Source organism: Amaranthus tricolor, chromosome 10, assembly GCF_026212465.1.
Source record: "Amaranthus tricolor cultivar Red isolate AtriRed21 chromosome 10, ASM2621246v1, whole genome shotgun sequence".
Classification (NCBI taxonomy): Eukaryota; Viridiplantae; Streptophyta; class Magnoliopsida; order Caryophyllales; family Amaranthaceae; genus Amaranthus; species Amaranthus tricolor.
Window position 1 is genome coordinate 5,793,387 of NC_080056.1, and position 24,382 is coordinate 5,817,768.

Here is a 24,382-nt window from a genome sequence, read left to right on the forward strand (position 1 = left end):
TTATAAGTGATCACTTTAAGGTTATACTAATAACTTTAAGACTATAAAAAGTCATCTTTTTAAAAATAAATGTATATTAAACCAACTCAATTTAAATGGTCTCACCGTGAGACTTCTCTTTTACGAAGTAGAAGTATATTGTTTAATGTGCTACAAACACAATTTTTGAAATATTTGCAAGCCTTCCTTTAGGAAAAAATTGTTCATATTGATCATAACATAAATAAGAACAAATATTTCACATTTTCACTACAATTCATACATTTACAAACCAAATTAATTACTATTAATTAAATTCATGTATTTCATCAAGCTAGCTAGGAAGAGTTGTTCTTAGAATGACAAAACTCAAAACAATTCTTATCCATCCTTTCCAATACAAAATGAGCAAGCATTCCATTATTTTCTACCATATTTTCCTTACACAAAAACTCTTCACTTGACATTCTTTGAGGTTCCAAGTTATAATCATGCACAAAAACATGAGTCTTCCCGCTTTGCGCAGAGGTCTTCTTGCTCCGGGCCAACACACCAGCTGTAAAAATCGTCGACATTCGTCCTGGGGCGGTTTTCCAATGGCCCCGAGGACCATCGACTAGGATTACATCCCAATCGATGTCGTAAAATTGGTTTGGCAAATCATTTATGCCTAATTTACAATCGGAAAAGAGTAAGTTTTGTACGGGTTTACACTCATTATGAGATTGTTCTTTAACCGATGATATTAATTCTTTGTAGTCACTTAATTTTGTTGTGTATTGTACGTCGTAGGCTTCAATTCCAGGGTGTTTTTCTTCCATATATGCAGCATAATACCTGCCAATAATTGTTTTTAACCACTACGTTACGTTGATTAATCATCATGTATTACTAAATCGTTACGTGACATCGACACTATATTAAGTGCGATAAGTGTAATTTATCAAACAATGCACTCCTTATCGAGTTAACTAGTTATGACAGGGTCGATTCCGAGATTTAAGAGGTTCAGAGCGAAACGTTAATTATTGGCCTTTAAAAACTAAATATATATGCTATTACTTGTGATATTCTTATGGAGAGATTATACCTTGGTTGACTTTGAAAATAGTAATAATTTTATTATAGCATGTGAGCCATTTGTTCATCTTACTCATTCAGATTTGATTACAATAAAAATAAAATAATTTTGAAAAATAAATGACTTAGACACAATATATAATTGTTTCCACAAGATTAATATCCGTTAATAAACTCAAACTTAATACTCCTATTTGGGAGTGATAAATATTTATTTAGTTAATTTTATTATATTGTGTAGTTTTAAAGTCAATTCTTCAATGCAATGCATTAATATCAAAAATTGACAAATGAAAGGTTGTTCGTTGGTTGATTTAGTTGGTTTATTTGAATAATCGGATTTTTTGGTGTGATCATTTTGTTATAAAGATGTTTTAATTTCCACAAATAATAAAAAATTATCCAAAACATCTAAAATTTCTTTCATCCGCCGCAAATAATTTTATCTTTAAATTATTATCTAATATTTCAACTTTTTTTATATATTTGCTCTCAACATAGTAATGATCTAAACCACCACAACCTCACCCCTTTTTCTCATAATGACTATGCTATGAGCAAATATATATTAAAGATGATATAATAAAAAATATCAATAAATAAATTATTTATAGTGGATGTGTGAAATATTAAATTATTTTAGACAATTATTTAAAAAAAAATAATTAAGTTGTGAAAGGTTATATATAAATTACCTATTCTCATCAATAAAAACAGTTCTTCCATGATTATTAAGAGCATGCCAAAGCAAAGATTCATGAGTAAGTCCAAAAACAAGAAAATTACAAGGAGAAGGACACCTTCTTATAACATCCGATATAGTCTTTATATCACCCAAATCCATTTTTTCCGTAGTATTTGCATTACATGAATAATGTATAAGTGTATTCATCACATTCTTAGGCAATGGGTAACCCCCCGTCGTGTGGGGCCCACCCATCGAACCCTCGAAAGAGGAAGAAGAAGAAGAAGAAGACGAGTTACGAGTGTAAATGATGAGAGTGAGGAGGAAAATGAGGGTGAAAAGAGATATAAAGGCTAAAAGCCATAGTTTATTTGAGTTGCCTTGTTTAAGAATGTAAGGGTGAAGAAGAATAAGTTTTGTGTTGGTGTTGTTGTTCTTCATTTTTATTTATTTCTTGCAAAAAAGGAGGGAAAATAATAAATATAGGTAGATGGGGTTGAGTTTATTTGGGATTTGTTAAGTTATATAAGTAGGGAAAAAGAGCATGAGGGGAATTAAATATAAGGGAGAAAAGGTAGGAAATTTGTCATAAATTAAACAAACTTGGAGTGGAAAAGATGGGTAGAAAGCTAGAGAATGATTATGACATTACAATGGAATGTATGTCATTTTTTTAATATTGCTTCATTAGTTAATTTAATTTTTATTTTAAATTGTTATAAGTAAGTAATACTCCTACCTCTTTGGTATATTTTGTTCACGGATACTTGAATGAGACGGTTTTATGGTGAGAGTAATTGTATTGGGCAATATTTAGTGTGTTGAGTAATTGGTTATAATTTATAATTTTAAAATGATTAATTAAAAAAATAAGCTAATTATATGACATGTTTCATGGTGAGACGGTCTCATACAAGACGAGCTTTTTTTTTAGTTTTTTTGTTGATTATTAATTTTAGACTTTTTAGTTGATAAGTTTTCTAAAAAGTGTTTACTAAATAACTGTTAAATCAGTTGAAAAATTAGTTTTTAAATGAAAATAAAAAAGATGCAATGTATTGGTTATTGAATTTTTGATCTCTATTATCTATAATAAACAACTAATAGTCAGCGATCATTATCAAATACTCTTAAGTCTCTTATTGGCTTAAAAAAATGATTTACTGTCCATTGATCAAATCAATTAATAACTTCAACTAACAATATTCAGAGTTTATATATATATATATATATATATATATATATATATATATATATATATATATATATATATATATATATAAAATGTATGAATATGATTACAAAAATTGATTAGTTTATGTTATCTTATAATTATAATTTGGGCTGTATATTTTAGTTTCACTTGATAAATTGTATTTATCTAAAACGTTAGAAGGAACAAACAATGGATTTATAGTCTAATTAACTTGTATGCATATTGAGTACGATGCTTTACTTACAAGTTGTAATAATAGACCGTTTCTTAGTGAGAAGCCAAAAATACAAATCGTTATGTTTTTGTAATGCAAAAATATAGTATTTGTGAAATACTGCAAGCAGCTTCTACTCCTATATATATATATATATATATATATATATATATATATATATATATATATATATTCCCGTTTATTATATGCAGAGTTGTTTTTGACTAGTTTTGGGCTCTAAGCAAAACATAAAAAAGAGTCTTTGTATAAGTAAAGTTAGATTAAGACTATGCATCACATATTTTCTTTTTTTTCATCACATTAATGCCAAATAAATATACAAATCTAAGATCATATGATAATAAAATACTTATCCACAAACTAAATTTAATAATAAGGATGAACTCAATTTAAGCCCCTTTATAAATTAGGCCAAAACTACCATTAGAAATGACCCTGATTATACGATATTTTTAATTATGATATAATTTTTTTTTTTCACCTGCACAATGCTAAATAGCAAATAATAAATAGTATAGATGAGTATACTAAACAAAATGTGAAGCTAGCTAGTCGTTGTCAAGATGTGTACGTGGAACCAGCAAACAGCTTAGTCTTGGCTAATAGGAACCTTTGTTTGTTGGAGGGTCCCACTCAGATATTACACCTAAGTGACCTAACTCTATTCATTTTTTTCAATCACCAAATCACCCACACCATTCAACATCATCTATCTATTGCTCGTTTTATGATTGGTTAAAAAGATAAACAATATTTTTATTATTTGCTAATTATAATATTTTGTGTATACGGGTTAATTATGTATGTAGTAAGGAAATCTCTGGATTATAAAGTATTTAGAGATCGAGTAAAAATATACTTCCTCCTATTCACCTTAAGAGTCTTATTTGATTTTTCACGGATTTTAAGGAGAGGTAAAAATGGGACCTTAAGGGTAGGAAAGAGAGTAGTATTATGGGTTTTTTAATGTAAGGAAGGAAAATTAGTATGGGTAATGGAGGGTATAATTGAAAATAGGATAAAACTACTAAGGGCATAAAAGTCAAAAACCCACATCAAAAATAGAAATGGGACAATTAAGGTGACTTGACCATAAAAGGAAATGGAACACATGAGCTGAATAGGAGGGAGTATATGATTTTTTAAACTTATTTATTTTATTTTTCTTTTATTAAGAAGACCTAAAAACAAGCAATTAGATTAAATCAAAAGTAGTATAAATTAATGTCAATTTTCAATTTAAATCCATTCCAAATCAGATCTAAAATTAAACAAACCAAATTGTAACCCAATGCACAACTATAATCATTTTGACCCGTAAAGAAGTCTTGCAACATCAAAATTCACAAACCAATACTTCGAAAATCAACAACACATTTTCAGTGTTCTATGCAAGGAGAATTTGTAGCTAAACGAAAAGAGAGATGAAGATTAGTATATTGATCTATGTGATCTTGATCTTGGCGATGACATCAGTCTCTCAAGGACAGCAACTCAACTCTAAGGATTGCGAGAATTTGGGATTTACGGGTCTAGCTCTATGTTCTGACTGCAAAACTTTGTCTGAGTATGTTAAAGACCAAGGTTCCCTTTCCTTCCATTTTCCTATCTTTATCTTTGAAATACTTATTGTTTACTTGCTTTGTTGAATTGATTTTTGTGGGTTTTACCTTGCCGGACTATTTTGTGTCATAAAGCATGAATCATTGTGATTAATTTTGATTTCATCAATTGTAGAAGAGTTATGGATTGAAAATTGAAATTAGCAATCTGGGTTTTGCCTGCAATGTTATGTGGGTTCAATTTATTGCATATCTTCTGCCTTCTGCTATCAAATGAAGTATACTGAATTGGGTTATATGAGAGCAATTAGATTTGTTATGGTTATCACTCAATACTGCCCTCACACAATTAATTTATTCAATTGAGGGAATACGCTTTGAAATTGAACCCTCTTTTGCCTTGCCTTGCTATTTGTGGCGTGTTCTGGACATATGTTTTCATTTGGCAGTCTTTCCCAAGTCAAGTGTCTCATTGACCGTAACATCGTGGTTTGTCGTCATTCAACACTCTCTTGATCATAACTTCTTGAGCGGATATGTTGGGTATGATGATGATGGTGGTGGTTAACTTGGTTTTTCATTGTTGAACCACTTTGCGGAAACTAGAACAAACCCGGAATCCTTGGTAGGAAGCTCTTGATGATTCTTGAAAACTAGCTTTTGCTTCCAATCTGTTGTGCGCTCAATGAATTGCTTATTTTATGCCTTCTTCTAGCTAATGAAGTATATTGAATTGGTTTTTTTATGTGAGAATTTGGATTTGTAATGGTTATCCTTTGAAACTGCTCTCAGCATAAATTAGTTCAATGTAGGAAATACACTTTGTAACTGACCTCATCTTGGGATGAAGGCTTTGAAGAGAAAGAAAATATATGTATATTTAGGTGATGGTGGTGAATCTAAGAGAGTTGTTTAAGCTATTGCATCTGCGTAGCTCAGCCGAAAGTGTTTTGGTTATGTCTACAGCGTGCTCCATCAATGATTGGTTGAAGCAAGATTCAACATCACTTTATTTGTATTGCTTTTTTTGTATTGTCAGAATGACCCTATACAAAAAGTTTCTTAGAGGATTTATACTGGTGAGTTTTGGAATGAAGTGTGGCACTTTTCTCTCTTACTGTCTACTTATTATCACGAGGGATACATACTCATCCTCCCGAAGAAAAAAGGGGCCCGAAAATTGTGGAGAGGTAAAAAAGGTGGGTGAGGGAGAAAAGGAGAGCTGAGCCCCTGGGAGAAGGGACACCGTTAGAGGAAAATAGAATGATGCTTAAAACCCGTTGGGCATGTCCGAGATGTTTCTTGCGAAAGAATAATGCTAGATGTTGTTTTTATTTATATCCTTTCTTAGAACGATGATTGAATTTCAAATTTTGAGATGATTGACAAAAATAGCCATATCAGCTCAAATCATAGTCCAAAATCTTGCATGCGATCACTGGAATGCTAATTTGTTCGCGTTCAATGTTGATGGTTTCACGGTTATCACAACTTATATTGCGTTGCGATTACCTGAATACCTTTACAATGCGGTCACAATGCGGCCAATGTTTTACACCAAGTTTTGTTTTGCTTATGTATGAAGCTCGGAAATAAAAATTTCTTCTACAGAATATCTATCTATTAATCACTTCTATGTCATGGAAGAAAGGAATGAAAAAGTGATGAAATACAAAGCGTAACAGAAAGGTCAACTTGATAAGATAATAAAGAGATCACTCTTCCTCCTTATCATGATGGAATTTAAAATTGTCTCCTTTATTTGCATTGTGAAGATAGAAGCTGTGTTGTGTGACAATGAGAACAGTAGGGAAAAAAAACATTAAGCTCTGCATGTTAAGAAAATGGCTGCTACATATTATAGTAGACTCCCTGCTATGATATGCATTTTCTTCCTCAACACAAATTGTTGTGAGAGACAGTCTTTGCGAGAGACGCATTAGATATATGGGCTTAATAGCCCAATTAATATAATTTAAAGAGAAAATAAGTTTGTGGGCTTCTTGTTTTGAGGTCGTCTCTTTGAGAGACGATCTCGCATAAGAGTAGTTGCTTCCTGAAGCATCTCTCCTCTGTCTCTGATGAGGGATTTTTCCATACCATTGTCTTCTAGTCCTCTTAGATATGTTTATCCGCTTTTGTTTTGATCTAAACTTCTAACTATTTTTTCAACTGAGCTGGCTTTAGTATCGTAATTAGAATTCTTGAACCATTGTGTGTATTATGCCTGAATGATGCTGGTGTTCACTGAATTTTGTTTCAGAACTGGTATCTGACTGCCTGAAGTGCTGTGTGGAGGATTCTGATGATTCAACGAGCAAGGTATTACTCAATGTAGAAAAATTTTTAAAATTAAAATTTAAAAGTCTAGAATTTTCTAAGTCCTTATATCTTATGAGTGTTCATTTTTGATAGAGCCAAAGATTTATGTTTTTGGTTTCAGATTATAATAAGCTGAAGTAAAATGGATCGTTTAATCATGTGCACTTCTTTTTATGTGAAGTTGAATACGATGTTTGTTATTATGGGTCATCGGAAATTATCTCGTTTGTTTTCTAAGGATAAGGTTATGTACACCCAACCCTTCGAAATTTCGCCTAGTTGGAATCCTAGATGAGAGCCACTTAGTGAAATAGGAGTAATGGAAAAAATCTAACGATTCTAAACCTGGTAGATTGATGCTTTATTAAAAATAAGTTTGGCATTATCGGAGTTTTACACTCACTCATACTCCATGTTTAATATTGCTGAATTAGTTATGTACGATCTAGAGGGGTCAATTTACCAAGTCATACATAAACTTTCCGAGTAATGTTTGTTTAATGGATTCATCTAAAAGCTTTCCGCTGCTTGCGATATTGTATGCCCTTGGTCATATACCTTTATGTGACAGTACACTGTCATTGATTATTAACTTCTTCAAGACATGATTGTCGATTTGTTATAGATTACATATGCTGGTGCACTGCTGGAGGTCTGTATGAGGAAACTGGTCTTCTATCCTGAGATTGTAGGTTTTATAGAAGAAGAGATGGACAAGTTTCCTTCTGTCAAAGTTCAATATTCTTTCAACTCGCCGCCAAAGATGATTATGTTGGATGACAATGGTGATCATGCTGAAACAATTAGGTCAGTTATATTCTGCTTTTTATATATTTAGTGTCTATCTACGTTACTCGGACTCATATACCCATAACCCATGTGGCACAAATACGTGTCTAAGTGTCTAAATTGACTATTTAATGAAAAATTCCCAAAATTTTGAACTAACATTGAAGGGTCAAAGTGTCTTACCCATGCCCGATTGTTAAGAAGCCGACATGGGTACTTGAGGTAAAGCAGTGGCAATATTGGGTTGTAAGTTGGTGGAGGCTGAGAGGTGTCCGATGAGAAAAATGTTGTATAATCTATGTCCTATTATGTATTAAGCAAACAAAATTTTTGAAATACTTTCCAATGCCCTTGTGAATTGGAAAAGTTTGACGACTTGATCTTTGAGCCAAGCCTTTCATTGTCGCTCTTTCTTTCTACATTTATCCCTTACACATACTTTATTCTATGTGCACCAAGTATGTGACTGTCTTTTTTACATGCCTTTCTTTTGCTTGTTTGCTGGTACAGAAAAACATAATCATTTCTGTTTTCTGTGTTGTAGAATTGATAACTGGAAGCGCGAACATGTCCTGCAGTTTCTACGCGGAAAGCTCAAATCTGCTACTAGCTAACTTGGGTGTCTCAGGATATCGGTTTGGCATGGCCTTTTTGTATTCCCCAAATGATAGATACTCTTTTACCCTTGTTACTAATTGGATCTTCTGTTAGATGATAACCCCCTATGTTCTAGTTTGGTTAAGCTCCTTCATGATCTGGAACTGGTTTGCCCTCTGAAAATTAATTGGGGTGTTGGAATTTGATGACTCCTTGCATTCGCTAAGTCGTAAACTTGTAATACGATTACCATTACACATTTAAACATATGTTTTAGATGTCATTCCTTACACATCTTAGTATGTCATCCATAACTAATGAGGAAGATGAAGGAAACAAGGAATTATTTCTCCATCATTTGGGGTTAGCTCCCCACCTCCCTATCATTTGGCAACTTCTACCTCTATCCCTCTCAAATCGCACAATTTCCAATTTAAGTATATTTGTTAATTTTGTACCTTATTTTTTGGGAAATGGTTCTACCTTATTTTTAATCTTATTTATAAATTTTTTCTGTATGCATCTTAAACGGTTATTTTTATCATTCATTTCTATCTTATTCTTCATCTGTCTAATTTTTTTCTACTAAATTTCACCAAAAATACAACTGGTGTATTCTTAAGTGACAAAAAAAATATCAATTTTGATGAACTAGGTCATCATAACTTATTTAAGATAAAAATTATTTCCCTCCCTTGATTTGAATCATATTCTAACTCTTGTATCAGTTCTTTTTTGTGATCCAATTTTGTTATACATAGTGTTGGTGTTCTAATGCTTGAAAAATATGGAGTCCCAAGTACTTTTGCTGGGTTCCAAGCAGAGGCGACAGAAGTCCTGACATGCAAGGATGTTACACTAAGCTATTTATGCATTTTCTATGTCAAATGAAAAATAAGTTTTTTTAAAGGTTGATTGTTAAAGGTGAAATTTTTAGAATTAAATTCTCCTTTAAAAAATGGTTCGTTCATTGACGAATATGGATGAACTTAAAATTAACATCACCTAATTTGGACCAAGGGAATAAAAGAACTTGTGTTCAATAAATTAGAATGACTTCGTTAATTAGAGGCTAGCTACACAGAGAAATGTGAAAGCACTCAGGTACTTTTTGGCCAAAAACAGATACGGCCTAATTATTGAAAATTTGAAACAATTAAGCAATTTTAACAAAAAAAATATAAAAAATAAGCTTTGGGTAAACTTAATTTAAAAAATAAGCGTCTTTATATCCGAGCTTAAGATTATGTATGTTCACAGTTACTAACAGCGAACAAAAAATTTTGACATTGTCTCCCTTAATTACTGCGAACAAACAATTTTGACTTTTTTAACCAATTTTTTTGTTCTTTGTTAATAACTACGAACATCTTAACCTTAGACTCAGACATGAAGATGCTTATTTTTAGAATTAAGTTTACCCGAAGCTCTTTTTTTTTTTTTTTGTTAAAATTGCTTAATTGATTCAAATTTTCCTAATCATTTAGGTACAACCCAAAAGGGAGGCAAATATTTGGGGATAGAAGTTACAAAGCAATTTAGCATAATTCTGTCAATTACACATACTAATACAGTAATACTTTAGCCACTCCTCGGCTCCTCCGTCTTCCGTCTCCACATCCACTTGGTCAGCTTCCGTTATCAAATATATATACAGAAAAACAGCAGATCAATTATCCAACAAGCTCTTATTCAACTTTAAGCTCTCGGTTTACCAGATAACTTCTCCCAGCTTCATCTGGCACATCGCTGAACTAAAAGATGATTTAGATGCAGCGTAACTGAATAATCCCATTTAAAGAAAAATTAACTGAATTAACAATATAGTACTAGAAAAATGACCCAGGGTACATTTGGAGGAAGAACCAAGAAATAGAGGAGTGAAGCGACAAATTAGAAACAAGTTAAGATTCGCAGGAAGATTAGAAATTAACCTGTCTGGGGCTTCTGTCTTTGTGATTAATGTCATCCCTTTTGAGCCGAGGAATTCACAAAAATCATGCAAGTCTTGTTCCTTGCAATATCTATTCAGATAGCCCAGAAAGTTGTTGAATTGTGCAGGTTCCTACAATAAACAAGCTTCAAGATTCAAAACAAGTGGATGGAATTTTAAATCACAAGTCCAATTAGTATATGGATCGTGGCAGTTTATATCAGTCGGGGCTCTCAATAGAAACCAAAAAAGACGCGTCATAGCGTAGAAAGTAGTATTTAATTTGCCAAAATCAAATATAGTGCCGATCTCAACACCAAATATCCCCCGAAACTTCAATCCAAGAAGCAATGTCAAGCAGAGGGTAAACATGAAATGCCATCAAGATTAAGCACATTTTGCCAGTCTTGAAAATTGATGAACAATCTTCTTTCAAACATTACAAGATGAGAAGCAACAGACAAAAAAGACAGGAGCCAATTTGCAACGAGAAATAGTTAGAGACACACCTGTTCAAGTACACAGCCTTTTCGAAGGGCAAAAAGACACGCTAAAGCTTTATCATAGTTATTTTGATCAATTGAGTCGTCCAAGAGGTCAAGAATTTTGGTTTTCAGACCTCTGATTGCTTTAACAACCCAATCGGGGCTATCTCTACGAGACAACATAGCTTCGAACTCCTGGATTGGGGCAATATTTTCAATACTCTCACAAACAGCCACAGTATTATTTGCCGGAGCATTAAAATGGGTCTTATTAGATTGTTTCTCATCCCTGTTCTCAACCTTAACCGCAGAATTATCACGAGTGGTCGTCAATGGTTTCCCCTCATCAAGGTTTTTTGGAGCCTCTTTCTCATCATCAGATCCAGATGGCCTCTCCCTAGTCGACCTAGTTGATTTCTTCTTCTGTCGAAAAAGAAAAAAGTTAGTGCCTGCAAAGAAAGTAACCAGGTTTACTATAAGACTATGATTAAGCCAACTCCCCACCTTTATATTCGCCTTTAATTCAAAGCATCTTTGAAATTCATCAATTACAGACTTGTTTTGAGAAACAAATTCTGCATCGGGTTCAGTTATGCTCTTCAAGGCTACATCAAGTGGAGGCACAGCGGCATCTGGGTTCTTTGCTTTTAGTTCTAGAAAGTGGTAAAACCGCTGTATGGACATAAAATGGTTAACCAGTCAGAGACACATCTTAATTTCTCAATTATCTCATCCATTATGCATATACAGTTGAAAGTCGCAACAACTTACCAACAAGAGATTACAAAAGCTTAGTGACTAGATAGCTCGATATTGCCATGGGTACAAAAGATTATATCAAGTATTAAAATTTAACATAGTATGGACATAAGCTCTAACTTTTCCTATCCTTGAGATGAGATACATCTATAAAATCAATCCTCTTACAAAATGAATCAAAATACAGATTCATTCAAATCCCTTCCGCATGTACAAATGAAAATGATTCATCAACAACATTCCATCACCCCAATGTCACTATGTGGCTCCTAACTAGGCGGGGTTTGAGGGATTGGTCGCAACATGCATAGAATAAAATAATCACCAAACACATTACTAATCAAGTCAAAGGACCAAACTTGAGAAATATAACAAAACAGTGGTATCAGCAGATAAAAATAAAGATGACAGTAGCTATAGCACTGCATTAATACCGGAATTTGTTACAATAAGCTTGGTGAAAAGTTAACTTGATAGATTAATAATGGCCAAGCTTTAGAAGAGGAAGACAACTTGCTATGCAATAATGCTCTCAACCCACACCCCAAGACACAATATAGAATGAAAACATTGAAGCAGACAATAAACAAGTACCTCCAAAACAGGATTTGGTGTGAGGTCAGGCTTCAGATTCTCCTCTTTGGCAGGTGGTGCAAGGTCAAACATTTTCACTAGATTATCAGCAGCCTCCTGCTGTTCTTCAGAGGGCTGAAATATTTCCGGAAGATTCTTGAAAGATGGAAACTGAAACTCGCGTACATCCTCAGCAAACGGCAGTACATTGAAATACAAGGAATCAGGCTTCTCGCATAACACATCCAGAAAACCACATGCAGGGGGAAATTAGACGACAAAAGAAACAGAGGAAAGATAGTGAAACAAGAACTAAGGAACAAAGAGATTCCTATGCAGAAAAACAAGAATGGCACTGAAACTGAATAGGAAAACTTACAATATTGTCCTTCACGGATATGTTTGGTGTCAAAACTCCAATCACAACACCAGCCTGCCCTTGCCTCCAAACACAACGAACTATGGCTACCTTATTCATTTCCTTCATTGCTTTAGCCAAAGCAGAAACAGCAATCATAGCTTCTCTTTTGCCAGGTTCAGCAGTGAATATATTGACATCCTTCATGTAATATTGCCTGCAAAAATGAGGAGCAATTTAAAAATTAATTTGCTAGACCTGAGTAATACAAATGAACATATGAGTAATAAGTTTTAGTTTAAACAAACAGCCAAACCGTCGAATGTTTTTAGCATCAGTGAATCCAAGGAGCTTCACACTCTTCTCCGTTGTGAACTTGACAGCTTCCCAAGCATCAGATGAGATGGGTACCACTTCTGGTCCATAACGATAACCTTTTATCCTTTGTTCTGGAGGCACTATTTTGTCAGGTTCATGAATGCTTCTATATTCGTAGTCAATCTTAATCTCACGAGTGGCGAACTTATCTGTTGCTGGTGCCTTATCTGAATATTTCTTTAGGGTTGGAAATTTTTCCTCGGAAGTTTTCTTGTACACCCAAATCTATTATTGTTGTGTATTTGAGAGAAAGTAGAAAAAGAGAATCAAACTGAGTTTTCTGTCTTTAAAAAAGCAAAAGAATATATCTTTCAAGAATTACATCCAGCTACATTCATCAGTTGACATTTCACCATGAATGCAAAAAAAAGAAAGAAAGAAACTAACCTTGATCTTTAGAGAAGAGCTTATTTCAAGATCACCCCTAAAAATCGTAACAGGGGCTACGCTCCGAGTCCTGAGAGCTCCTAACAGTGATGTTGCATTTTCAACATAAAGAGTCTTTGCACAAGTTCTCTTTGTGAAAAGGTCTAATAGCTGGTCATTTTCATCCATCACATTCTTATCAGCATCACCACTTAGCTCCCCTCTAACTACAATACATTCCAATTTCATGGCCTGCTCAGTCATCTGCCGAGCAATAGCGCAGACTTGATCTTCTTTTGTTCCTTCAAAAGGATCTCTCAAACGAGAGAGCGCATTGGTGATAAGACAAAGGCGTTTCTTTCCCTTGTTAGTGGGTCCATACTTCTTTATTAGCATATCCATCCCAACAACAATTGCGTCAAGAACTAAGAAAGGAGTCAAGGCATCAAATTTTAAATTAAAGAATGTAGGTAACAATACTATTAAATATAATAGCCTGAGTTTTAGAACACAAATAACATAATTTCACTACGGGCTATTGAAAGTACAAAAACAGCAGAGTAGAACCAAAACTTGCTCCAGTTGGGACTGGGGTCATCAGCTTCTAGATTTTTTAGCCAATCCCATGACATAATCCGATGAAATATCATTAGGGTCTACATCAAAAGTCCTACCCATTCCCCTCCATAGTAAATAGCATCTCCAACCTCTTTAAACTTACCACCAAACCAAAATCGCAGAGTAACATTACAATCACCTATCATCCAAAATTTTATAAAATAACAGAAAAAAAAACAATAATCACGATCAAACAAAGAAAATGGGGAAAAATTCATGAACAGAAGAATCAAACACGTAAACACAATCCATCAAAGAACAATCAAAGTAAAATTTATAAATTTTAACCTAAAATCAATTGCCAAGGTAAAAGGAAGCAGGAAAATGGTTGAGATAAGTGGTCCAGAGTAGCAGTAATAAAGGGGAAAGTGGAAGGAAGTTAATAGAGGGGAGTTGAAGTTGCAGTGTAGTTAATGGAGGGAAGCCCGACAGCCTTGATGATGAAGTTAAATATAACCGTGAAAATTTAAATTTGGGTTCAGGCCGTAAATGGGTAGATAGAGATGAATTAATTTCAACTGGTCACATGTAAAAATGTCCTTACAACAAAATCAAAGGTAATGTTCGGACCTTTGTAGGTTATATGAAGGATCGGACCTTTAAAAGACCCCCAGAGAAAGGTCGGACCTTTACAATTAAATTTTCCTATTTTTATATATAAGCAATAATATAAAATAATAGTTTCAAAAGGCATTCCAGCAAAAAATGGATCCAGGAAACCTTGCTTGTTGTCAAAAATGCATCTGTTGTAAAAGAAAAAATTCAAAAAGAAAAATAGAACTGATGAATCCACAAATCAAAATAAAAAGTGCATAAATAAGAACCCAAAAATGGTGTAAACATAGGTTATTCGCGGCTAAAAATAATTGCAATCTAGTTTTAGGTGACAAATATAAAACATAACACGTCAAGTGGCACTGATAGCATGTTGCAAACTCCACAGAATTTGACATAAAATTGCGTGAAAGTCAGCCGAAACGGCACAAATTTCACTCACTATCATTATGAATAATGACATTAACAATGACGCAGCACGCAATTGAGTTAAGCATATATTTAAGAGAAAGAAAACTTTTTCATGAAGTAAAAAACAAAGGCACAACAGCATTCAGCAAATGGATCAGCAAATAAACAGTTTTTGCTAAGGTTTCTTGAGGCAGGTCAAAACCTTGAAAAAATATATAATAAACATGAAACTGAAATCACAAAACAATAACAGCTAATAAAAAGATACAGTCACCAGGAACAGTCCCCTGTGGAAGCGATTCTAGAGCATCAACGAGATCTCCATCTACAACCTTAATGTTCCTCAGGACCACAATATTTTCGTATCCGCCAACTTCAACAGTGAGGTCATTCTTTGTTTCTGAAATAACAATACAAAGGCTCATCAATGCACCAAAAGCACACAAAAGAACAAAAACAATGTCAAAACCTTAATCCCAACATAAAGAATCAGCTACATGAACTAAAATAAATCAGTATGAAAAATTAATTGATGTAGTTTTATCTAATGTTAATCTAGAAATCAATCCCAATGGTCCCTTCTTTGCTCACTCCTATATATGGTCATGTTACCGCTAAGCGAGGAAACAAGGAAGGTAACTACAAAAGGGGTGTAATAGAGGTAAACCTTACCCTACATTTCGGCAAGAGACTACTTCAAAGACTCAAACCTATAAGCTTTCAGTCACACAACACTTGAATAAGTGCCCCTAGGCTCCCCTTCTTAACATAAGCATCTCATCCACCGATCTCTTTACAATGATCTCTTTTGAAAGACCAACATTTTCACCCATATGGTATTGATGGTATGATAAAAACATAATAAAAGTTAAATCTAAAAAAGTACAGCAAAAGACCAAACAGTCAACATATGATATACAAGTGACTAAGTTTCACTCTCATGCTAGCCTTTCTTCTTTCTACTTCCAAAAGTCGTTCCAATATAATATGAACTAAATCCCTTTTATATTATAATGTTTAACAAAGACACCGTTGACAAAAATTACTTAATACAAAAACTGAACGTATTACCATTTCTAAAGCATAAGTAGAACCATTTACACAATTCTGAAACGAGCTTGCAGGTAAGAAACTTTGGCTCAATGTTTCTGCGATGTAAACTTTTAGAGTAGGTGCAAAAGGAGAATTGCACCTTAAGGAATTGCATTGAGATAGTACAAGCAAAGATGAAGGCGGTGAGGCACTGAAGCATACGTAAATCGTGATAAATCATGTGTTGGTTATTGGCCAACACCCTTGATAAGGGATTTAAGCTTTCGTATTTTTGTTAAGGAGCATGATACAATAACAAACAATTACCTAAAAAGTCAACCAAAAATGAAGGTCCCTTCTAGGTTCAACTTAATGACAAGCTCAAACAATGTTGCTCATAAAACTACAGAGTTTGTTTTCAACACTCGTGATTGAGAAGCTAATTAATTTGTCTACTTCTTTACGGTGATAGGGTAGAAAGAATAGCATGAGATGGTTAATAAAAAGGTGTAAACTTCGATTTTACGAACCTAATAAACATGAAAGATACTTTAATAAAATGATTGATTCGAAAATTTACTAGTGGATCACGTACGATATGTAAAAGCACAACATATGAGATTTTAGTCATAAATTAGGTGCATAAACCAACAAAATTCACACAAGCATGAACACACGACCACTAACAATGTTGACGGTTCTAAGATGTGTTTCTCTTTACTCATTAACATCACACACACACGGTAACACGCCCTTCTATCTTTCTCCTACTTGCACTTCTAGATCATAAATGCAATTTGCAAAAGCAAACAACCACATAATTCTATGTGCAAAAAAATGAACTTGTGCAACAAAGAATGGAAGATAATGTACCTTTAGTTCCAAATAGGACTATTCCCACTTCATCAAATTTGTTGTAAAGTAGCTGCAGACACAGGAAAAATTATTTCAGAATAATTCTATACATTGATGACTAATCCACTATACACACATCGTTTTGCAAGAGTTATACAAAACTCAAATTGTCCGCATTCAAAGAAACAAATATAAATTGGACAATTTTGGTATTAGCATAAAGATATGGGACAGAATTTTAAAAGAGAGAGGGAGGAAGAACATAAAACAGAACCAGTAACCTTTTTCTCCAAAAGCATGGCACAAACTTTCTCAACTTGTAGAAGTACACCATGCATTTTCGGACCAACATCAAGCAATAAAACCAGCGATTCCTGTACCAAAAGGTAATGAAAATGGAAGTATTAGCAAAAGAATGTAATTCCAAATATTGTAACATTGTGTACTTATGTTATTTAAATTAATGAAAAATACGGTCGGAGGAGTTGGTCCAAGCTTACAACTCCCAGGCGAGTGACCTAAGACCGAACCTTGCTACACACATTCTTTGGAGGGATTTTCCATCCCCCTACGGCCCTACATACACAATAACACAATTTCGTGGGCCCAGTTCCCCACTTTTCCAAAATGTTGTTTAAATTATGTCTCCTCACACCTAATTATCACCCTCATGGTGAATCACATACTAAGAAAGCAGACAAGGGGGGCAGAAAAGCCATATCATCCCCATATTATCAATTTATTATACTCAAAATGATGTATAAACATTTAGTTTCACAAACTCTCTAAATTACTTCCCAAGTATTTTGTTATTCCTAGTTAGATCAAAAAGAACGTTAAAATATGCACCATTGGGCCCTAAGATCTAAAAAATCCCACATTTACATTTATATCCTTTGATCATTATTGGGTTATTGATAATTTGTCGAGTATTACATGGCAATGTTTGTAATTGTGTGGTATGACGTGCCACGTATTATGTTTTGATGGTCCATATTTTTTATTTTTTATATTTTGTAGAAAATCATATTAGAAATTTGCGTTTACATTACTTAATTCTACATCCTTCAAGTTATATACAATATCACTTTGGCCTAGTTTTAAATTTTATGATGAAATTACTATTGAATATCCAAAAAAGCTACAATCCACCATTTCACTTCATAATCAATAGTCTTCTTGTCCCCAATGGCGAAGCTACATTCCCCAACCCTTCTTGCCAAAAATGCAATCCTTTGAATTTTTAGATTTGGCCCCCTTTACTAATATATGATTTATAGTTTAAAGAGATAAAAAATATAACAAAAATAACTATAGCTTAATAGTTGGAATAACACATTTGTAACATAAGGTTAAGGGATCAAATTCTAATTCAAACTATTATATTTTAACAAACTAATAAATTTATATTATTATGTCATTACACTATATCTTTCATTTCCATTCATCCTTTTTAGTGTGGGTTATATTTTTGCTATAATTAATTTTAATAGTAATTTTTGAAGACTAAATAGGCGAATAATGGAGTCAAAAACACTTGGTTTTTCAAAAAAGATAATTATATGAAAACTTCAACTCTATTGGTTGAATATAATTTATACTATGATCTAAATTCATTAAAGTCTATATGATTTTAAAATTTTCATAATTTAACTAGGCTTTATATAATAAATAATAGGGACAGAGCAAAGATTTTAGAGGCACTATTTATTTTACGATGTCTTTTTAAAATAGGACCCTTTATTATATTAAAAGATAAAATTTTTTCCACTACAAAAAAAAATTTAAGACAAAATGTATTGTAACATTATATTATTTCAAATAAAAAAAAGTTTACAATCAAACAAATTACTTAAAATGTGTTGCCCAGAACCAAGTCTGAATGACACCATTTAATATTTGAGGTCTTACTGGGGGGCTCTAGGCAATCGACTACCCTAGATAGCATAATAACCGACACTGGTAAATAATTTTTAGTATATCGACTATTTGACCTCTCTAATTTAAAATCCTAACTTCCCCCTGCTTGTCCCTATGGGATAGTATCAAAGAGAAATTAAGTTGTTTCTAAGAAAAATGTAGATATTTGATAATAAAATAAAGATAGAAAATGAATTGTATAGATGATGTTAAAAAGAGTCAAAATATATAGATGAAATCAAAAGAAAGCGGTGGGCTATTTCTAAAAATAAAAATTTTGCAAAATGGAAGGGACAATTTAAAATGAAAAATAATTCTAAATGAAATGGAAGGAGGGAGTACATAACACCAAAACTTCTCACTTTTTTGCAGCTCCAACAAACCATAGTTTAAATTACATTTAAAAAGAAATGGTAAATAATTAAACCAACATATCCAAACATTCCTCTCTCAAACCCTAACTTTAAACATCTTCTACTCAATTAGGAGATACATATGCATGCTCTTATCAAAAATGTCATCCAGATCAAAGTATTACAATTTACAATCAAAACCCTGAATATTCTATTTGCCACAAGTTATCAGAAAATTAAAATTAAAAATTCATGTATATATTCTCCATACCTTAATTAAACAAAATTTATAAAAATGCTATAAAAAAGTGCATAGATGTCATGTAAAACGACTATAAAAACCTCAAATTTTCACAAATTAACAAAACTCAAGAATTACCCAAAAAAAATAAATAGTATAATTCGACCATTAAAGCAATGAAAATGAACTTATAGTGATGAATAGGTGTAGCACAACATAGATAGATAGATAAAATCAAATCGAGATCGTATTATGCAAGATGATGAAGAAATGGAGTAGATTTTACCTTGTTACGAGCCATTTTGGGAACGATAACGGGGAGGGAAGAGAGATTTTTGGTGGGGAGAAAGAGGGGCTGCCTTGCTGTGGTGGCTGCTCACGGTGGAGGGAAAAAGGCAGGCGGCCTGGTGGTGGTGGTGTTCGTGGTCAGCCGTGAGTGAGGGAGAAAGGAGAGAAGGAGAGAAGAAGAGAAGGAAGGTGAATCACGGCTTAAGGAAGGGTTTTGCCTCACTTAAAAATAAAACCCTCAACTCATTTAATTATTTTATTTATTTTCTAGTTTAATTTTCTCATGAGGTCCGACTAAGAAAAAACTTACATTCGTTTTGTTCATACATTTTAATAAAATAACAATTTTAATTCGAATCTCTTTGGTTTAGAAATCGTAATTGTATTTTTAATATATGTTAATATTTAAATTCGTATATGAAAGGATTTATTAAAACAACTTCTAAATTAATTTAATATAATTATAAGATCCCGAAAAGTTATTAGTTTAATATTAATTAATTTAATATGAATATTGATGTAATTAAATGTATACAAATTACGTTTCTGCATCATTCAACATTAGTGATAGCCATTGAAACCTATACATTGAAGGTTTCAATTTTTCAAGATAAAAGGAAAATAGTTTCCTTCCAATACTTTCCCTCCATCTTATTATTAACTTGATCAAAATTTCCACAAAATCATGGTTGATAAACTCATTTTCATTTCCATCCTAATTACTATTACTTCTATCCTACGAACACTTTCTTTCCTTTCCCTAAGCTCTCTTTCATTCCAACCCTTCCTTTGTAAGCCAAACAAACTGTAAGCGTCCAAATGTTTTGACAAACGCAAGGCAAGATCAAAAAAGACTGATGAAAAAAAAAAAAAAAAAAAAAAAAACACTTGCAATCCCTGCTTTTCCCTTTAAAATTCCTTGCTATTGAGTTCACAAAGATAATAAATTCAACACCAAGGAGTTTTTGTTACACTTAAATTTCAAGCAAAAGCAACAAAAAACCCATCACTTTTAACAAATATCTACTTCATTAATTTATCACTTTCTAAATATCAATTTGTACACTATTACTTGGATTTTAAATTAGTATCCGCTGCAAGATTCCTTGAATAATACTTTAAAGATGGGTCAAAATTTCTTATACAACCTTGCTCATTTCCACCCTTAGTAGGTGCCCAAGTAGGTCTTGCTGCAGTGGTCATTTTTCCTCACTACTCACCTAATATCTATAAATCAAAACTGAAAAAAAAAAGTACACAGCCTTATTAGTTATTACCAACAAACTAACGATGATAAAAACACAATGAAAATATAAATCATAGAGAACTAATTCGGAATCAAGACAACAAAATCATCCAGATTAGAAAACTAAAGACAATAAAAAGCAATCGATATAAACAAATGAAAATAAATAAGGAGACAAAAGTGCTAAAAAACCTTAATTACAAATTATCGAACTAAAACTCATTAAGAAAGCAATGATTATTTGTAAATTAACTTCATATAAAAGGTTGGTTGATGTTGCTGGATTACAACTTTAGATTAATATTTTAGTCTTAGATATTCTAATGTACAGTAAATTAATTAGGTTATTGAACTATAGAAAGATAGTTAGAATAAGGGTCCTCTTCTTACATGGTCTTTCATAAGAAAATAGATCAAAATACTAGCATTTATAAATTTGCACAAAACAATAGAAATTTTCTTCACACTCCAATCACTTCCACCAACCCCCTTTTCAATCTTCGTCATCTCAAAGATTACAAGTATAATATTCACATAATTTCCTCCAATAAAAACCCTAAATAAGCAAATTTGACATAACCAATATACCGATTGATGAAGATAGTACAATTAAAATCAATTAAAACAAGATTTTAGGCATAAGATGTAACATTCGGGAAAATTAATATTTTAAGACGAGTAAGTTTAAGAGAATTATCAGTGCGAGAATGATCCTAAATACACATGACATAAAATATTCTTAATTTAACTCCTTTTCTTTTCCTTTACATAAAAAAAATAATAATAATAATAATAAGAAACCAGTTACACGCGTTTCACTATTCATCATCATCTTCAACACAAAAGAAAAATCAAACCCTGCTTTGCCTTCTCAAAACCTTCGAAATCCATGCCTCTCATTCCGTCATTCCTTGCCTTCGATTTTCAGAGAAAAACGCAGCTCTACCCACCTTCTTCCTCTCCTTCCATCTATTATTCATCTTCTTCGTTTGCCTCTTTTTCCCAAAACCCTTACATTTTCGAAAACCTTCAATCATCTTCCTTCTCAAATGTTCGAACAACAGCAGAAATCAGGTGAATCGATTCTTTCCTCTTCTTTCGACATTTTCTATGGTATTAGGGCTGAAATTTCTTATTTTCTTGCTAAATACTTCTATACATGAACAAAACCTCTTTCCATGGTTCCTTTGACTTCGAATTTCAACAATAATCGAAGCCAACCATTTCGAAGCCAATAATCATCTTTCTTCCATTTGGTTCCTTGATTTTCGAAAATAACAAACAAAATAATAACAGGTATGATTCCCTCTTTCTCTGAATTTCAATTCTATAATTTCTGATCATGAAATTTCGATCTAACCCTTCTTTCCCTCCCAATTCATCTGATTTCTTTGAACCCAATAGCTGCACCATGAATGTCACCCTAACTTCTTGAGCATTTTCGAAGAATCATGCCTTCTTGCTATCTCTTCCTTCGGCACATCCCGGTACAGGGCAAGAAGGTAGTCAAGTTTCTTTTGTTAATTTTGTTATTTGATCTTGTTAGCCGCATCTTTCGGATATATGCAATTGGATTACCATTTCTTGATTATATTCAATTGTCATACTCTTACCAAATTATTCTTTTCAATCAAAACTTCATGAAATTAAGCATTTGAGATTCATTGTATAAGTTGCTCAATTAAAAGAAATGGACAATTGATAATTAGTAGTAAATTGTGGAATGTGGATTAAGATTGATGAATCTTGAGGATTAGTATGATATTTGTGAACATCAAATTTAAGAAATTGATGGAAAATGATTGTTGATGGTAAGGTTATGGATGATTTAATGTTCTTGAATAGGTTATTAAATTCTTTTGAGGACCTTTGGACTTTGAGTTTGTATGTTCACAATTGTGTTTGATTGAAATATAAGGAGAGTCCTAAAAGTGAGTAATATTGAGAAGAATGTTAAAGAAGTCTAGATCGTGTCTATAAATCTTGATGACATATTACAGCTTTGGTTAGAACACGCATAATTCTTTAAAGATTAGATATGCTAGAAAAGAAACCATGAGTAAGTTACGGTCTTAGGAGGAGATGCAATGAGCTATATGAACCTAGTTTGTAGTATCGAACGCTTTGTTGTGATGTTACGTTTGTTATGCTTCAGGAGGCGACGTCATCGAAGAACCTTTCTAGCTGATAGCTGTGAATCGAACCTGACTCTTTGAAGCATCTTGGGTGAGTAGTAGTAGTCCCTTAAAGGGTCTGATCAGACTGCATTCTTGAAAATAAACTTTACTAAAGCTCTTTTGAGATTGAAAATTGTTGAGACAAATGTTATTGTGAATGCTTATGCTGATATTATGATATGGTCAATGGATCGGGCTTGCGAGCTGGTCATTGACGGAGTTGAGGAACATGGTTCCCTGCTCCCTGTTTTTGAAGGAATTGTCATTTAGATATTGACTAGCTTCACCCGAGAGCGACATAGCCTTAGAGCTATGGGGCACCTCTCAAACTAGACTCCCTGTGCGCACATAGATCTAGGAAACTGATGTTGCTTTTAAACCTATGATTTGAATTACTATGTTTTGTTGTTTTGGATTGTTACTTCTCATTCAGTTTAATCTGACCTTTTGTTGTTTTCAACTTTTAGTTGTCTACAGATCGGAACCAGAAGGGAATAATGGATTAGCGGAGGTGATTAGTGGTTCCAAGGATGTATATGGAGCTGAGTACTTAGGAATTATAGATTTGTATTAGGAATTTTGGATAAATGTAAATTTGTTCTGGCTGTGCTGGTTATATCGGACTTGTAGAGAATTGTATGATTATCTTGTGTATTAGTTAGAAGTTGGTTTTGGGATTTAGCTGAGTTAGTCACGTTGAAGAGCTTGTGACCCCTTTGCTTGAGTTTTGGAAGTGTGATTTCAGTTTCTTGAGAAACGAACCCAGTGATGAACTTGTTTACCCAGTCAACGGTAAGTCGGGTTGTTACAGAGTTCAGATCTGAATTTGATTACCAGAAAAATGGATACCAGCTATGGTTTTGCTACTTGTTTCCGCTTCCGCTCTTCTCAGGCTGTTAAGTGTCCGTCTGATAGTTAGGGCTAAGGGGTGTTCCAGTGGTTAAATAAGGTAATTCCCACCCAAAATGTTTGATTTAATAAATACTAATTTTATATACTAGTTAGGATCTTGTCTTAGTTGCAGCAAACACCGTCTTTATCTAGATAAGGTACTATATTGAATTTTACTAGTCCATTTTTTCATCTTACCCCATAATTAAAAGGAAAAAATTACCGTGAATAATATAATATTTTCTTAATTTCCCTATAATAATACCAACCATTGATTAATTATGAATAATACCAACTTAAAGGGGTGTTTTCCTAGAAAATCCCTAACATGTTAAAAGCTAAACTATAGGTGATTATAAGACAAAAAAATAGTATATTAGTTAATAAATTAAAGTTAGTATTATTTTAGGAAAATACCCCTCTAAGTTGGTATTATTGTAGGAAATTAACAAAAGGTTGTATTATTCACGGTAATTTT

The 24,382-nt window shown here is 33.0% G+C and overlaps 3 protein-coding genes across 6 annotated transcripts; 1 reads left to right on the forward strand and 2 right to left on the reverse strand.

The window, feature by feature from the left end:
* Positions 1 to 249: 249 nt before the first annotated feature.
* LOC130825504 (protein IRX15-LIKE-like) lies at positions 250 to 2,253 on the reverse strand. The gene is made up of 2 exons (XM_057690761.1): positions 1,755 to 2,253; positions 250 to 816 (listed from the first exon to the last, which is right to left on the reverse strand). The coding sequence occupies exons 1-2, from the start codon at positions 2,183 to 2,185 to the stop codon at positions 318 to 320; spliced, it is 930 nt and encodes a 309-aa protein (XP_057546744.1). The 5' UTR covers positions 2,186 to 2,253; the 3' UTR covers positions 250 to 317.
* Positions 2,254 to 4,378: 2,125 nt separating this feature from the next.
* On the forward strand, positions 4,379 to 8,957 carry LOC130825505 (uncharacterized). Its single transcript, XM_057690762.1, has 4 exons — positions 4,379 to 4,779; positions 7,021 to 7,079; positions 7,705 to 7,886; positions 8,413 to 8,957. The coding sequence occupies exons 1-4, from the start codon at positions 4,620 to 4,622 to the stop codon at positions 8,480 to 8,482; spliced, it is 471 nt and encodes a 156-aa protein (XP_057546745.1). The 5' UTR covers positions 4,379 to 4,619; the 3' UTR covers positions 8,483 to 8,957.
* A 532-nt stretch (positions 8,958 to 9,489) lies between these two features.
* LOC130825501 (ATP-dependent DNA helicase 2 subunit KU80) lies at positions 9,490 to 19,813 on the reverse strand. 4 transcript variants are annotated; one of them, XM_057690759.1, is made up of 12 exons: positions 19,589 to 19,812; positions 17,070 to 17,162; positions 16,807 to 16,858; positions 15,170 to 15,301; positions 13,339 to 13,742; positions 12,890 to 13,176; positions 12,595 to 12,790; positions 12,237 to 12,443; positions 11,388 to 11,555; positions 10,908 to 11,306; positions 10,400 to 10,530; positions 9,490 to 10,214 (listed from the first exon to the last, which is right to left on the reverse strand). In XM_057690759.1, exons 1-12 carry the CDS (start codon positions 19,601 to 19,603, stop codon positions 10,154 to 10,156), a joined length of 2,145 nt encoding a protein of 714 aa, XP_057546742.1. In that variant the 5' UTR covers positions 19,604 to 19,812; the 3' UTR covers positions 9,490 to 10,153. The 4 variants fall into 4 exon arrangements, with proteins under 4 accessions (XP_057546742.1, XP_057546743.1, XP_057546741.1 ...); XM_057690760.1 differs by having other exon boundaries at positions 9,490 to 10,219; XM_057690758.1 differs by having other exon boundaries at positions 9,490 to 10,246.
* Positions 19,814 to 24,382: the final 4,569 nt, after the last annotated feature.